Here is a 16246-nt window from a genome sequence, read left to right as displayed (position 1 = left end):
GGATAACTCTGAAAATAATTCTATAATAATTCTGCTCTTGTTTGGTTACCCAAATGTTACCCTTTTCATTTTATATAATAAAGAATTTGTATTTCACGAAGAAAACTTCAACACAATTTTAATATTCTTAACAAATCCTACAAATTCCTTGCTTTTAAAAAACCCTAGTCTAGAATGTTTTGAACCAAATCTTGCTCTTCAGAGTAGGTAGCAGTGGATTGATTTTAAAACAAAATTATCTGAGTTACAAAGTTTAATATCTGTTCACTTTTTGCATAAATCAAGGAAAACGTAGCAGCATTTATGAGTGCCTATCAAGTTAGAAAACGGAGTCATTTTTTGTTTGCGTTAGCCACAAATACTTAATCTCCTAACCATAAACCAAGTGGGCAATCGACTACTTACTGTTAATTCATTGATACAAAGAGCAGAGACTGGAGCTCGATGGCCTCGGAGCTGGGTTAGAAACGACAGTTTGTTCAGATCCCAGATGATGCAGGTTCGGTCACGGGACCCGCTGACGATTATGTGATAGGCTAATGATGCTGTGGCACAGGTGACAGTATCAGTGTGGCCGAGTAAGGCCTACAAAGGAGAACAGGAAAAAGCCAGGGTGATCACAGGGACTGTACTCTGTGGGGGCGCTCCAGAAGGTCCTGGATGCACTTAGGAATGACAGGAGCACGTGCCGGGAGCAGCAGCATTTGGAAAGTCTTCATTCTCCTGGGCCAACTAGCTTCGCCTCATCCCACAGGGAATAGACAGGTCCGGAGGCCTCTGACCTCCATTTTTGCATCACTTGTTTTCTGGCCCTGGGCTAGTATCTTAGAAGGAAGGGAGCATGGCAGCTGCAGTCCAGTCTGGGTTTCTTTGTATCATTTCTACATGGAGATGTATCAGTAACGACCCCCAAAGTACTGAATTTAAACTCTGCATTGTTTCTTTTATGCCACCATCTTCTGTTAGTCTAAGGAACTACAATTGAGTGAGTTTCTAAAAAAACTGCACAAACAGTGAGGACTGCATGGTTATGGTACATGGAAAGATAGGGGAAAATGTGGTTCTGATGAGTCTGCTGAACTCCTGTTACTGACCTGGAGACATGTGTGCCCAAGAGATCCCTCTTCAGACTGGAATAAGAACTTTTGTCTTTGGTTAGAATATGAAGAGAACTAGGACCCAGGGAAATGGCAATGTGGGAGAATGAGCATTTCAGGAAAAAGATTCAGATTACTGTTAAGAGTTCCTGAGAATTTACTATTTAAATAGTGAGTTGCTTTAAATGTTTTTGTCATACATAAATCCTTTCTGAATTCTTAGATCCCGGAAGGCTGTTTTACATAAGAAGTATCTTCTACTGAGGGATTATTGGCTGGTCCAGGAGCTTCAGAGCCTATTTTCTAAACTGAAAATATTGTAAGCAAGAGAGTTTGGATAGCTGACTACACTGTCAACCTTGTATTTGTTCTTGTTGATACTACGTATATTTTTTATGTGGCCTACCTTTAGACTCTGCAACTAACGAAGTTTCCTACCTATACACATGACTGGTGGTATCAGTACAAGGGGTTCCACTCTTTCCACAGATATTTAAGACACCACTGTCCAGGTCAGGCTTTAAAACAGCTTTGGAGGCACACAAAACTGAATTCACATCCTGGCTTTACCTCTAAATGTGACTTGGGCCTGTGTCTTAACCTCATCAAGCAGTGGTATTTTCAGGTGTAAACAGGGATTATAAACTACATTGTAGAATTGTGAGGACTGGAGGTTTACATTTTTAAACACCCAGTACAATGCTCTGAACATAACAGATACTCAATAGGATCAATTTTAGTGTATCCCAAAATACACTTAGGTGTATACTGCAAACTCACCAACAAAACAATTATTAAAAGATGATGGCTTAATTATAAAAGGTTTCTTGCTTTAAGAAAAATTTTATGAGAGCCAGTACATAACAAGTAATCAAATGATAAGTGAGGCAAGAGAAAAATAAAAGAATCCAAGAGTTACTAGTTCAGCTGAATGGAAATCACCCAGAAAGAAAATTAATATGAATCAATAATAGCAAATTTAATTTGGTTTGGAAAAATCCAATTTACATACAATACCGTTGACTCTGAACAACACGGGGATTAGGGGTGCTGACTTCTGACACAGTCAAAAATCTGTGTATACCTTCTGACTCCCCAAAAACTTAATTACTAACAGCATACTCTCCACTGGAAGCTTCATTGATAACATAAACGTCTGATTAACAGATATTTTGTATGTTATATGTATTTCATTCTTACAATAAGGTAAGCAAGAGAAGAAAATATTAAGCAAGTCATAAGAAGGGGTGCCTGGGTAGCTCAGTTGGTTGAGCATCTGACTCTTGATTTCAGCTCAGGTCATGGTTTCATGGTTGTGAGATGGATCCCCATGCTGAGCATGGAGCCTGCTAGGGATTCTCTCTCTGCCTCTCTCTCTGCCCCTCCCCTGCTTGCGCATGCACAAAATAAACAAACATTAAAAAATGTTTCTCAAGATAAACATTAAAAATAAAATCATAAGGAAAAGAAATTACATTTACAGCACTCTATTGGGTTTACCAAAAACAGTCTGTATATACGTGGGCCAGGGAACTTCAAAGCTGTGTTGTTCAAGGCTCCAATGTTTTATACTTAAATGTATTAAAAAATTTATTACCTAAAGACGGCTTGCTTCAGATTTTAAAAAAGGACCAGCTTAGGTCATTTTTAGAAACAGTATCTTCTGATTTCATTTCCTTTTTTTTTTTTTCAAAAACCATTTCTAACAAAAGAACATATATTTTTTTGGTTTTGTCCTTTATATCTGAAGCACCCTGGAATTAAGGAAGCTTGGTAGTTTCTCTAAGGTGCAGGCAGCCGAGATGGAACATGCCTGTCTTCCATTTGTTACCTGTTTGAGAGTGAGGGTCTTAGCCTTTTCTTTCGAGGTGCCCATCTCCCAGACACACACCACTGTGCTCGTTCCGCCTGTGATGACCAGCTTGGGGTTGGGGCAGATTGCACAGAGAATCTGGCCCCACTCAGACAGACACTCGTAAACAGTCACTACCTGTAAAATAAAACAGACGTGAGACACACATGCTATCAAGAACCACAAACTTCTGAATCACAAGGAGCACACTGGGTGAAGGAGAACCCCTACGTGGGTACCTCAAAGGCAAATGCCCGTGTACATTCTGGGCTGGATTCCCGTTAGCAACATTTCCACTGAGGCTCCACCCTGAACTGCCCCTATAGTCTCCTAACTGCAGCTGCTGTTAGAAACTATAACAAAAAGGCCTTTGCTTATAGTGGGTGTCCAGTTAGTCCAGTCCAGTAAAATGATGTTCTGATTATGTGATGCTGTGTGCGATTCAGGGGACAATCTGATAGAAAGATGTGTTTGCTGTATCCAGTTGGAGGTAAGTGGAAATCACGAGTGCTGCTGTTTAATGAGAATGCTAACTAAATGGAATCGTGTCCCAGTGCAATACACAGACTTGTGCAAACTAGATCCCTCCTGAATGCAGAGAGCGAGCACAGGGCACTAATACTACGGGACAGGTTTCATATCAGTCATTTAAGAGTACAGAAGTGGTAAGTGGGCCAGATAATGACCCCACCAAAAAGAGGCTCTTTTAGTTGTCAGCAATGTTGAATACCTGGCTGCCTAGGACCTCCTGGAGGAATTCTTTGAGTGGGAGGGAAACTGCTAGAGCCTGGTACACAACTTTTCAAAGGAGACTTGCTCTGTAGGAAACATATCTTTGTCCACTACCTCCTTTATCCTGATCTGATGCAGCAAAGCTCTCCCTTCCTCTGGGCTCTGGAAGAGCAGCTGACTAGCCCTGGGCTTGGGCTCTTCCCACCCAGTTCAAGCAGGATATCCAAACCACAAAAGAGCAAGATTAAATGAGCAAGAAACAATGCAAACCTTGTCTGACTCATAGGTTCCCAGCCTGCAGCTGAGGTCTGCATAGCCCCAAGCGAAAGTTTTGTTCCAGGTTGGTGGGATAAGAACCTTATTCTGTTCTACTGCAAGAATGCCTTTATCTGTACACACTATTTGTCCCACAGGTTCTTTAAGTTCTATAAAAAACAAATCAACAGATTAGAATGGGGACAAGGAAAATGAACCTTGTAATCCCATATATAGGAGATCGTTATCTCAAATACCACAAATCAAGCATCCTGACACAGACATTAGGACAAAATGACCTTAGAGGAGGAGCTTGGCTTTTGAGTCTTTTTGCTGGGTGGCCAGTCAACTGGGACAGGTGCTGCAGGACTTCCTTCCAGCCCTCCTATCTCCTGACACTCTTGGGTTTGGCTCCTACCAGTCAGCCTGTCTTCTGCACGGAGTAACCTGGGATGCTCTTCAGAATGCCATTCGAAGACCTTCAACCAAACTTGGCCTTCAGCACCTCCAGCCTTAGACTGGTGATACCCAGCCTTAGACTTCCTGGTCCCCCAAGAGGCCCGACTCCCTGCTCTGCACTGGAACACTGCTGAGCCCACCAGTGCTCTAGAACTGTCACTGGCAGTGAGTGGAACTGGCACAGGGCAGTCTGGGTAATGAGCCAAAATGGCATAGAGCTGGTAGCCTAACCAACTAACCAGAATCCGATGCTCCATTTTTTGGATCTGTGTAACAGTGACAACTATTACGATGCAAAAACATTTTTTCATTCTAAGGGGAAAAATATCTACTTGAATAAGTACTTTTAGATAACTCCTACCAAAATTAGCTAAAAGACACTTGTAGTTGGCATATTAAAAATGCAGTCTTTTTACTGTTATTTCTAAACTGGCAGAACAGGTATAAATGAAGGTTACAGAGGTTTTTCTACATCTATAATAATAAAGTTGAGCTACAAGATTTGGTATATTAGGAGTTTTCACTATCTTAGCAGGGTGGAGAAACCTGTTTGGTACTTTTAGTTTTGTTTATTTATTTATTTTATTTTTAGAGACAGAGGGAAAGAGAGTATCTTCAGCAGCCTCCTTGCTCAGCACGGAGCCCAAAGCAGGGTTTGATCTCACGAACCATGAGATCATGACCCAAGCAGAAAACAAGAGTTGGACGCTCAACTGACTGAGCCACCCGGGTGGCCTATTTGATTCTTTTCGATGAAAAATCCAATAGGCCAAAAAACCCAAAGCAAAACAAAAGGAAAAGGAGAAAATCTAACAAGTATTTGGTGATTTATCGCAAGAACTGTAGCACTTATTACAAATGACACTATCGTTGAAAAGCACATTTGTTATTGATAAACTAGGATTCCTCCGGAATCATGAATCAAAGGTTGACTTCACATCACCTCACCTTTTACAGGCGTTAGAGAAGGCCTCAAGTTGTCTAGGTGATGGAAAAAGATCTTGTCACTTGTAGATCCCGGTGGGGCAGACGTGCCCGTACTGTCTCCGTTTAGTCGGCTCCTCACTCGCTTTGGTGGATGAGGTTTTTTAAATAACTGGTGGGAGAGAAGAGAACACATCTTACAATGTAAGCTAACATTTATTGAGCCCTTTAAAAAAAAAAAATTTTTTTTTAATGTTTATTTATTTTCGAGACAGAGCATGAACGGGGAGGGTCAGAGAGAGAGGGAGACATGGAATCTGAAGCAGGCTCCAGGCTCTGAGCTGTTGGCACAGAGCCCGATGCGGGGCTCAAACTCATGGACTGTGAGATCATGACCTGAGCTGAAGTCGGACGCTCAACCGAGCCACCCAGGCACCCCCATTTATTGAGCCCTTTTTATTTTTATTTTAATTTTTTATTTTATTTTTTTTCCTGAGGTAACAACTTTTATTTTTAATTTTTTTCAATATATGAAATTTATTGTCAAATTGGTTTCCATACAACACCCAGTGCTCATTCCAAAAGGTGCCCTCCTCAATACCCATCACCCACCCTCCCCTCCCTCCCACCCCTGATCAACCCTCAGTTTGTTCTCAGGTTTTTTTAATATGAAATTTATTGTCAAATTGGTTTCCATACAACACCCAGTGCTCATCCCAAAAGGTGCCCTCCTCAATACCCATCACTCACCTTCCCCTCCCTCCCACCCCCCATCAACCCTCAGTTTGTTCTCAGTTTTTAAGAGTCTCTTATGCTTTGGCTCTCTCCCACTCTAACCTCTTTTTTTTTTTCCTTCTCCTCCCCCATGGGTTTCTGTTAAGTTTCTCAGGATCCACATAAGAGTGAAAACATATGGCATCTGTCTTTCTCTGTATGGCTTATTTCACTTAGCATCACACTCTCCAGTTCCATCCACGTTGCTACAAAGGGCCATATTTCATTCTTTCTCATTGCCACGTAGTACTCCATTGTGTATATAAACCACAATTTCTTTATCCATTCATCACTTGATGGACATTTAGGCTATTGAGCCCTTTTTATATGCCAGGTGTTACGTTTTCATTTTAGTGAGGCTTCATGACAAACACTAGGTACTCTATGATCACGCTCTACATTTGAGGAAAGAACTTTAAGGAGGCTCAGAGGGATGTCACACATCTTTCATCTTAGTAAGTAGGGGCGAGACCATGTGCTTTTTAAAAGCTTGGGTTACCACCACACTCTAGGTCACTCTGATTTGGTAACTTTTCAGAAGTAAATCAATCTACAGTTAACAATGACTTTCCAATGATTTTAAAAAGTAACCAATTCTTTATAAGCCAGACACCTTTCTGTACCACTGCGGGCACTCCTGTACTCCTGCTGTCGGTCAGGGCTGGGCCAAGTACAAAGACTTGCCATTGTTCTGGAGTGTTCCCAACCATCAAGCCTGGAAACCTCCAGGTTGCTTAACAAGAAGGGAGTCCAGGGGAGCCTGGGTGGCTCAGTCGGTTGAGTGTCCAACTTCAGCTCAGGTCATGATCTCGCGGTCTGGTCCATGAGTTCGAGCCCCGTGTCGGGCTCTGTGCTGACAGCTCAGAGACTGGAGCCTGCTTTGGATTCTGTGTCTCCCTCTCTCTCTGCCCCTCCCCCTCTTGCACTCTCTCTCTCAAAAATAAACAAACATTAAAAAAATTAAAAAAAAAAAAAAACCCAAACAAGAAGGGAGTCCAGCAGAGACACCCGCAGCAGGAACCAAGAAGGCTAGCTACGCTAAAGTGCGGAGCCTAGGGCGCTTGGGAAAGGCGAGTGGTGAGAATGGCTCAGCAGAGCAGGCCTTTCCCCCAGTGCTGGTTACTCCTGGTGTGCTCTGGAGGATGGGGAGGAAAAATGGTATCAAGTCTCTCAACAGGGGTTTCCTCATCATGAGGGTGAGGGAACAATATAGCATTTGGGTGTCGAGTGACTAAGCGCTTGGGTCTTTCTGTTCAGGTTCCAGGTAGTGGTCAGAGCAGCTAGGGCAGGGCCGGTTCCAGGCACTCCCACAGCATGCACTCTCATACCAGAGCACTGCTCATGCCTGTATCAATAATCCAATCCGGACCACTACTATCTGTTCCCTCAACTATTAAGAGCTTCCCAGGTGGTATTCTGCCCCTAATGTGGCTCCCCTACAGTGTATGTATGAGACTGTAGATAGAATGATCTTTAAGTTTCTATTTTAATTCTGGTTAATTAACGTACATGGAAAGAATGATCTTTAAAGTATGAATATGGCCATGCCATTTCCCTGCTCAAAGTCAGCACTGGCTTTGTACTGGCATTGGGATGAAACCCCACCTCTGTATGCTGGGCCCCCAAGACCCCATCGTCTTCCCTGACTGTGCTCTTCCCATCCTCCTACCAGATGCTGTGTAGACACAGGAACACCTGCCCCACACTAGTCTGTGAGGGGAAATGCTCTTTGAACAATATTTCTGTTCATCTGGACTGCAAAAGGGAGGAGGAAGCAATAATCTAGAAACCTATTGAACCTACTGGGTGGCATGGCTCTTCACTTAGCCTACACTTATTATATTATACGGTCATTCATCATCTATAGCAATATTACAGCTTAAAAAATGAAACTAAGAGCATAATGATGAAAATATCCATACCTGTTTAGGGATCTGACCAAAGTTATTAATGAACCCTATGGTGGCTGTCTCCTTTAGTGGATCATTTATGTTGTAGATATCCACTTGACCCTCATAAAAAAGATGGTGGAAGACATTTACAGCTTCTACTGCAGCAGGGCCTTGCTGTTTATAGCCAAAGATTAAGTCAATCCACTCATGCAGATGGGCACTCACGTAATCACATTCCAAAGCCTGTAATTTCAAAACATAGGTTCAGTCACAGGCTGACTTTTATTACTTGTTCAGAAAGCAAAAGAATTGGCCAGTGGTCAACAGGAACTAAAATAACTAAAAAGTTATAAGAACGATATCTGTAATTCGAACAAATGGGTGATGTCTTGCTCAAGGTCCTCTCTTTGTATTGTGGTCAGTGACCCAGGGAAATCCAAATTCAACTGCAAAGGGTACTCCCGTTACCTCACGATGGACTCTGATGAATTCCCGCGGGTCCCCTTTTGCCCAGGGTGGAAGGATAACATCGCCAAGCTTGGTGCCATTTTGTTTACAGCCTGTGCAATTGGATAAATTAAAAAGAAAATGAAAGATGGGATAAACAGTACTTTTACATTAAAGTAGCCAAGAAATACTGGCTTAGATTCATTACCTGAACTATGGAATTTTACCACCAGAAAGAACCCTCTGAGATCATCTACTCTGATATTTCCCTCAGTCTGCTCCTTAGAGAATTCCATCAGAGAGATTATTAAGTGTTAGCAAAACTGAGGGGCCCGCCCTGTCAAATGACTTCAGAAAATGCTGACTTATGCAAAGTTAAACATGTTTCTTCCTGCAAAACTCCTCAGAGGCACAGCCCTTCTCTAGGAGGGATATTAGACACAACATTTCTGAAGCGTAACTGACCACAGGACTCCTTTTTAATGAAACATTTTGTGAGGCTGCTGTTTTGAGGTTAGAAAAACTGCTCAAATTCAATCCCCTTAGGACTGCACATTTGGAAGATCATTAGCAATTTCTCTCAAACCTTCTTTTGTTTGGGCTTTTCCTGAATGCTTAAAGCCTGGTGAGTCATCAGCAGTTAACCAGTACTGAGTTTCTTGTCTTAATGTTTTGACAAAATTTTGCCACTCATATGGAGGCTGCTGAAGGAATACCTAACTTCTCAGTCACTAGGGAGTTGGAGGGCTCTCTTTGCTAAGGAGGAAATGAAAATACCACAGTCTTCCAGAAATATTTGCAATGCATGTCATTTCTCCTATTTCTGATTCTTAAGCTCTTGAGAGAGCTCTGCAGAACTGACACATATTTTGCTCTAAGGATTCTCATTAAAAACAAAGATCTGAAATCTAATTCTTTGGTGTTAGTATATCAGTAACAGGAAAAAAAAAAACTTCTGGAAAAACTACAGGGCTAACCCAGGAGAAACAAAAGTTGTGACAATGCATACAGGTGATATTTATTCCGTGGAAACTGTTACTTTAAATCATAAACAATCTGAAAAATATTAAAGAAACTGTTTGCTATAAAATCTATCCACAACAAAACATATTAAGTGGAACTGGCAGCTCAGGAAACAGGTCTTTTCTTTTCATTTTTTGGAAGAACAAAAGGTTAACTTTAGCTTGTAGTTTTCTTAGATACAAATCAGATGATCAATGACTCAATGAACAGTAATGTTGACTCAACGGCTGTTGGTTAAATAAACACTTACATGAGAAATTTTCAGAAGTACAATTGTTCAAATTCTAGAATACAAAGGCAGTTCCAAGTGAGGGCCAATAAAAATATTTCCCGTAAAAACAATCTTGTTTTTGTCACTGTTATTTGATGGCTTATTTATAATGTGGTATGGAGTGAGAATTACAAAAATCAGTTTACTGTTTAAAGGAATGTCTTTACTTGGTTGGAAAAACTGCCAGATGACTTAAGAAAAAAAATAAAACAATCAAGTTATTACCATCTCTCCCCCTCATTCACACCTCCAGTCCACTCCTCTTGAAATACCAGACCCAATTTTTTGATAAGAAGCAACTAATAATTCCCAGACTTGACATATAATGTACTTTTCAAAAAAATATGCTTATAATCCCTAATATTTAATGTGATACAATTTTATTTCACCAGAAATATCTGTAATTTTAACATTTAAAGAGAACACTCTTTAGTATACTCTTGGTCCGATTCTGGTACTCTGTAGCTCTCCTCCAGGTACATCTGTATCGAGGGTATAAAAAGAAGACATGGGGGGGAGGATGGGGGGAATCGCTACACATCTCAGAACCAGGGCAAAAACCCAAGTGCTCTTTTTTTTTTTTTTACATCATTTACTTTCTTTTTTGGGTAGAGGCCAAACAGTGTTTTGTTTTGTGTTTTTAATTTAAGTGAAATTTACTTAACATAAACTTAGCCATTTTCAATTGAACAATTCAGAGGAATTTAGTACATTCAGAATGTGGTGCAGCCACTAACCCTATCGAGCCCTAAAACATTTTCATCACCCCACAGGGAAACCTGGCACCCATTAAGCAGTTGCCCCACATTCCTCCTGCCCTCCTGTCTCTGGTGACCACCAATCTGTGTTCTATTATAGATTTACCTGTTCTGGATATTCCATATAACTGGAAACAGACATTATGTGATCTTTTGTGTCTGGCTTCTTTTACTTAGCATAATTTTTTGAGGTTCATCCATGTTATAGCGTGTCTCAGTAATTCATACTTTTTCATGGCTGAATAACATTCCAGTGTATGTAGATTCCACAATTTGCTCATTCATTGATAGGCATGTGGCCTGTTTCTACTACTTGGCTACTGTGTGTAATGCTGCTACGAATAGGTGTGTATATGTACTTGTTTCAGTCCTTTTGGACATATATCTCAGAGTGGAATTTCTGGGTCATATGTGATCCTGTTTTTAAACTTTTGAGAAACCACCATACTGTTTTCCACAGCAACTCAACCATTTTACATTCCCACCAGCAATATATGAAGGTTCTACTTTCTCCACACCCTTGCTGGATCTTGCTATTCTATGTGTTGGTTTTTTTCATCACAGCCATTCTAGTACATGTGAAGTGGTACCTCACTGTGATTTTGATTTGCATTTCCCTAATGACTAATAATGGTGGGCATCTTTTCATGTGCTTATTGGCCATTGACCTTCTTTGGAGAAATGTCTCAGGTCCTATGCCCATTTTTTTTAAGTGGGTTATCTTCTTGCTGTTGAGTTGTAAGAGTTCTTTATATTTTGGATACTAGACCATTATGATATATCATTTGCAAATATTTTCTCTCATTCTGTAGGTTTTCTTGTCACCTTCTCCATAATGTCCTTGGATACAGAAGTTCTACATTTTGATCAAGTCCAAGTCATCTTTTTTGTTGTTGATGTTTGTGCTGTTTCTTTTTTAAAGTTTATTTATTTGACAGAGACAGAGAGTGCATGTGCATGTGTACACACACACGTGCGAGAAGAGGAGGGGCACGGAGAAAGGGAGAGAGAGAGAGTTCCAAGCAGGCTGCCAGTGCACAGCCTGACATGGGGCTTGATCCCACGGACTGCAAGATCATGACCTGAGCCAAAATCAAGAGTCGGACGCTTAACTGACTGAGCCACCCAGGTGCCCTGATGCTTGTGCTTTTGATATCCTATCTAAGAATCCATCGGCAAATACCAGATGATGAAGACTTAGTTCTGTGTTTTCTTCTAAGAGTTGTAAGCCTTTAGCTCTTATATGCAAATAGTGTTTTTTAAAGTGTGTGATTTCATGGAGGAAAGATGATTTATTATGAAGGTGAGAGCATGACAAAGACAAATGACTCTTTTTTAATTTACTTATTTAAAAGTGGATCATTTAAGTTGGATTTGTAAGTGGGCGGGGCTAAAACATTTTTGCAACATAAAACTGATCCAGTATTTCTGGAAGATTGGGGCTATCTCTTTCTTTGTATACCTCTCCATATTTTTTTCTTGGAAAGTGGTGTCCCCAGGGAGGAGAGTAGCATTCTTCAAAGGTGAATTATAAGTGAACACAGCAAAACACTAATGTACATCTGTATCCAAATGCTGTGTATGCATTTCTTGTTTTTCCCTGTTCACCATCTGTTCTATTCCTTTAAGGAGCCATCACTCACTCCAACTCTAAGGTCCAGAACTTGGTGTCTTTAGCTGCTCAAAGTTGAGCTCCAGTCCCAATCAGAGATAATGAGAACCACTTTTAGGTTTTATGCTGGGGCTATTGAGAGAGTCTCATGATCTTTCCCATTAGACCTGAAGCTCTAATTTCACAAGGTTAGAACTGCCAATCGACAAATAAATACAAATTATTGAAAACAATTTTTAAAAAGAAAAATTACTCAGGGGTTATCAGATATGAACATTGCTCTGAATCTTCTGTTAATGAAACTTTATGAGGTAATAATGATTCACATGTTGAACTCTTAAATACGATAGGATATGAGGTATGAAAAATATATGAAAACAGGACAGTATCTGGCAGGATTATTCTAAAGTGGAAACAATGGAATATGTTTTAAAAGAAATACTCAGAAACCTAGATCAGCAAACTGTGTTCCAAGAAACTATAGCCAAAATCAAATCTACTTCCTGAAATTGCTGGATTATATATATAAAGAGAAGAGAGTGCTGATGAAACTTCTCTCCTTTTTATAAACGTTGATTTGTCTGTTTCTAGAAAATACTACCCTAACAGGATATAGAAGAGAAATATTCTAAATTTCTAACTTTAAAACATATTAGTATGCAAGCTGAGAATGCCTCAGGCGATACAGAAGATTAAAAGAATACACTGGGGAAAAATAATACATGAAAATTTGAGTATATCATTTCAGCAATAATTTCAATCATAATAATTTTTTTTCTAAAGTTTATTTATTTTGAGAAAGAGGGAGAGAGAATCCTAAGCAGGCTTAGCACTGCCAGTGCCAAGCCCAATGTAGGGCTCGATCCTATAAACTGCGAGATCATGACCTGAGCCAAAACGAAGAGTTGGACACTTCACAGACCGAGCCACGCAGGCGCCCTTCAATCACAATAATTTTCAAATAAAATTTTACTTCATCTTTGTTTTTTATTGACATAACAATATTCTGACCATTAGATGTAATATGGTCAATTTGTAAATTTTCCTAAAACTCTAATTTGAAACAGCTATTTTGAACATAAATCTATTTTTCTTTTTATATTTACTCCACACACTCGATTATAGTAAACAACAGCTGCTGAAACCACAAGGAAGTCTTTTCTTGTCAGTGTGTACTGCAGGTAATAGTCAGGAAAGTGACATTTCTATTGGTTAACGTTCCTAAGACAGTGCCACAGCCGTACGTACCTAGATCAAAGTTGTTGGAATTGAACAGGAATTCTGGTAAGTAAAAAAACTCTGGGATAAGTTCTTTCACATCTGCCATGTTGTGCTTTGATGCTGAATACCAGGCCTCACGTACACTGTGGAACATTCGGTCAGCCAGGTCAAAGTGGCCTCCCTGCAGGCGGAATGAGAAGACACCTCTCTGTTAGAGAACCATCCCCACCTAACAGCTTCTGTCAAGCTCAGGCACTTGAAAAACCCACATAAATACATTTGGTGACAAATTCAATTTCCCATCATCATCCCATCGTCTCCATCATCCTGCATCAAGAATATAAAATTTTAAATCATCATGAAAAGAAAATTAATCCAATCCTTTTGGGGATATTCTTTACGAAGAGTGCTTAAAGTAAGTATATATTTTGTAATCAAAGTGAAATCCAAATAAGACTTTAAAAATCATTAAGAAATTAGCTTTTGGTGAGAGGGCAAGAGTGTAAGGAAATATGAATTCATCCATGGTTTGATGATGCTCTCCTAAAAAAGAAAAGATTCTAATGTAGCCATGTATAGCCATCTATATATGTGTGACTAATTTTATAAATTAACATGACATTCAAGTTCTCACACTGCCAAGAATTAGGTGAAAAACTAAGAAGGTGATCAAAAGAAGTTATAGATACAACAAATTCAAATAGAAAAGGGTTTCTTTCGCTAACACAGCCTCATAGATACACCATCCTTTTCCTCAAACTCCTTATTGCTGAGTTTTAAGCAAACACCGTGCATCTGTCTTTCTGATGAAGCTCATTGCAGGAAAATGCCAAAGTCCATACGATTCCACCAAGGCCTGCCACCTCTCTGATGTCATCCTCTATGACTTTCTCCCCCACTTACTCTGCTTCAGACGCCGGCTTCCTTGCTGCTCCTAAAACATCTCAGGCACATGACTGACATGGGGCCCTCGCATGGGCTATTCCTTCTGCCTAGAACACACTTTCTCCAGATGTCTGCATGAGTAACTCCCTCACGGCCTTCAAGTTTTTGTTCACATGCAGCCTTTCAAAGGGGACCTACCCTGCCCAATCTATTTAAAACTGCACTGTGCCTACCCCTACCTCCTACTCCTGTGCTTTCCATCCCCCTTTCTCTGATCTGTATTTTTCTGATAGCATTTATCATATTTTAAAACACTTTAAAATGTATTTATTCATTATCCTTATCTGTTTCCCTCAACTAAAATATGTAAGCTCTACAAAGTAGGGCTTTGGTCTTTACCCACTGATATCTTCCATGTACTTAAAACAGTGCCTGGTACACAGTAGGTATTCAATAAATATTTGCTGAATAAAGGAAAGAGAATGTGGAGAAAAGCAATTAAAATGAAGAAGACAGCAAATGAGCCAGACTGTACTACTCTTTTTTAAATTTTTGTTGAATTCAACCAGTCAAGGCTGAATTCCATATACCTGGCTGGAAAGCACATGGTAGGTACTTGCTTCTTTGACTAAAGGACACTGGCACTTGTTTACTGTAAACAAATCCTAGTTAACTCATCAATTTTGATACAATGACATTCCACTTGAATTATGTTTGACTATTTTCAGTGACTGAAACGTCATAGGGCTTCTTGTAAGACAAGATAATGACATAAAAAAAAAAGCGCCACAATTTTAAATAGAAAGAAGGCTTGAATGAAATAGAAAAATACTACATTTAGAGTTTTACCTGCAGTCTTAAGAATATCTGAGTGAAAGGCTCCATTCTTACTAGGTATGAAGCCACAATCATTGCAGATGAATAGTGGGTCCCGTAGTGGTAAGCTGGAGTTTCTCCTGTTCAAAAAAATTAAAGCATGATTGAAAATAAAAGAAGAGTAAATATGGAAAGTAAAATTGGTATTAATAGGCTTGAAAACGTAACACACACGTGAGAGCTATGACACTACACACAATTGGTATCGGCATTTGTAGTGTGGGAACTTTATGGCACCGCTACTCCTCACTTACATACCTGGCGGTAATCCATCCAAATTAAGTAGAATTCAATGCCTTTCCCCACAAACTTAGCACATTTGGCAATTCATGTTTTGAGGCTTACTGTAACAGATAAACCTTATTAGCAAACTATCTTCCACTAAAGCAGGATTTTGACTTATAATTACTTTTTATGAGGTTCTGGCTTTGCAATGGTGTATTTCCAAATTGTCTATGAATATTGTGCAATTGTTATTACTCTCCTTAGCAGGGAATAAAAGGTCCACACATGGAATACTGTTAGGCTTAGTTTTTCTTTCCTTTGTTTGTTTCACCCATTTGAGGGAGACACATGGTAAAAACTGAACATAATAAATAATAAGTATACTGTTTTAGGCGGTAACCAATTATTATTACCACTATTTTTAAAGCAAAAGGGTTCCAAAAAGTGCATCAACAAGTTAAAAGAGAGTGCATCAATAAGTTAAAAGAGAGTTTAAAAAGGAAACTATAATTCCTGGCTAAAATATGGTTAGAGATAAAAGCAGATGATCTGATGGAAAATCGCTGCGCTACACAAAGCAGACATATTTAGTTTTTGGCCAGTACCTAATAAGCTACTGAAAACATGCCTTCTAAGCATGGCCATCAGTTGGCATGCAAAATCTGACAACTGTTAATGTGTGTGCATATATAACATATATAGATATGATGACATATAAGCAATTTGGGGAAAGACACAAGAATGTCAGACTGTTAAATAATGACTTACTTTTGAAACTGAGGTAAAAGTCCAATGAAAAGAAAAGTTACGTACCATTAGGATCTTCCCAGTCTTTATATCGCTTCTTATATTGAGCTAATCGTTCATCTGTCTGTGCACCCATTGGCTTAGCCAGGTTTCTAAAAGTCTTGGGATTAGTAAGGTCTACCTCCTAAAATACAAA

General features: G+C 39.7%; 1 protein-coding gene across 14 annotated transcripts in view; it reads right to left on the bottom strand.

Annotated features, from left to right (window-relative positions):
- The window catches only part of WDFY3 (WD repeat and FYVE domain containing 3), a 277594-nt gene that overhangs the window by 15181 nt on the left and 246167 nt on the right, over positions 1–16246 (bottom strand). For all 14 annotated transcript variants that reach the window (XM_023252964.2, XM_023252963.2, XM_045056143.1 and 11 more), the window contains 9 exons: positions 16117–16234; positions 15052–15158; positions 13345–13498; positions 8454–8545; positions 8016–8228; positions 5344–5491; positions 3952–4106; positions 2929–3087; positions 406–585 (listed from right to left, as the gene is read on the bottom strand). In XM_023252964.2, the coding sequence (XP_023108732.1) occupies positions 406–585; positions 2929–3087; positions 3952–4106; positions 5344–5491; positions 8016–8228; positions 8454–8545; positions 13345–13498; positions 15052–15158; positions 16117–16234 (1326 nt within the window). The remainder of the gene's footprint in view (positions 1–405; positions 586–2928; positions 3088–3951; positions 4107–5343; positions 5492–8015; positions 8229–8453; positions 8546–13344; positions 13499–15051; positions 15159–16116; positions 16235–16246) is intronic.

This window comes from Felis catus, chromosome B1 (genome assembly GCF_018350175.1).
Source record: "Felis catus isolate Fca126 chromosome B1, F.catus_Fca126_mat1.0, whole genome shotgun sequence".
NCBI lineage: Eukaryota > Metazoa > Chordata > Mammalia > Carnivora > Felidae > Felis > Felis catus.
Note: the sequence above shows the minus strand (reverse complement) of the source record. Positions and strands in the feature narration are given on the sequence as shown.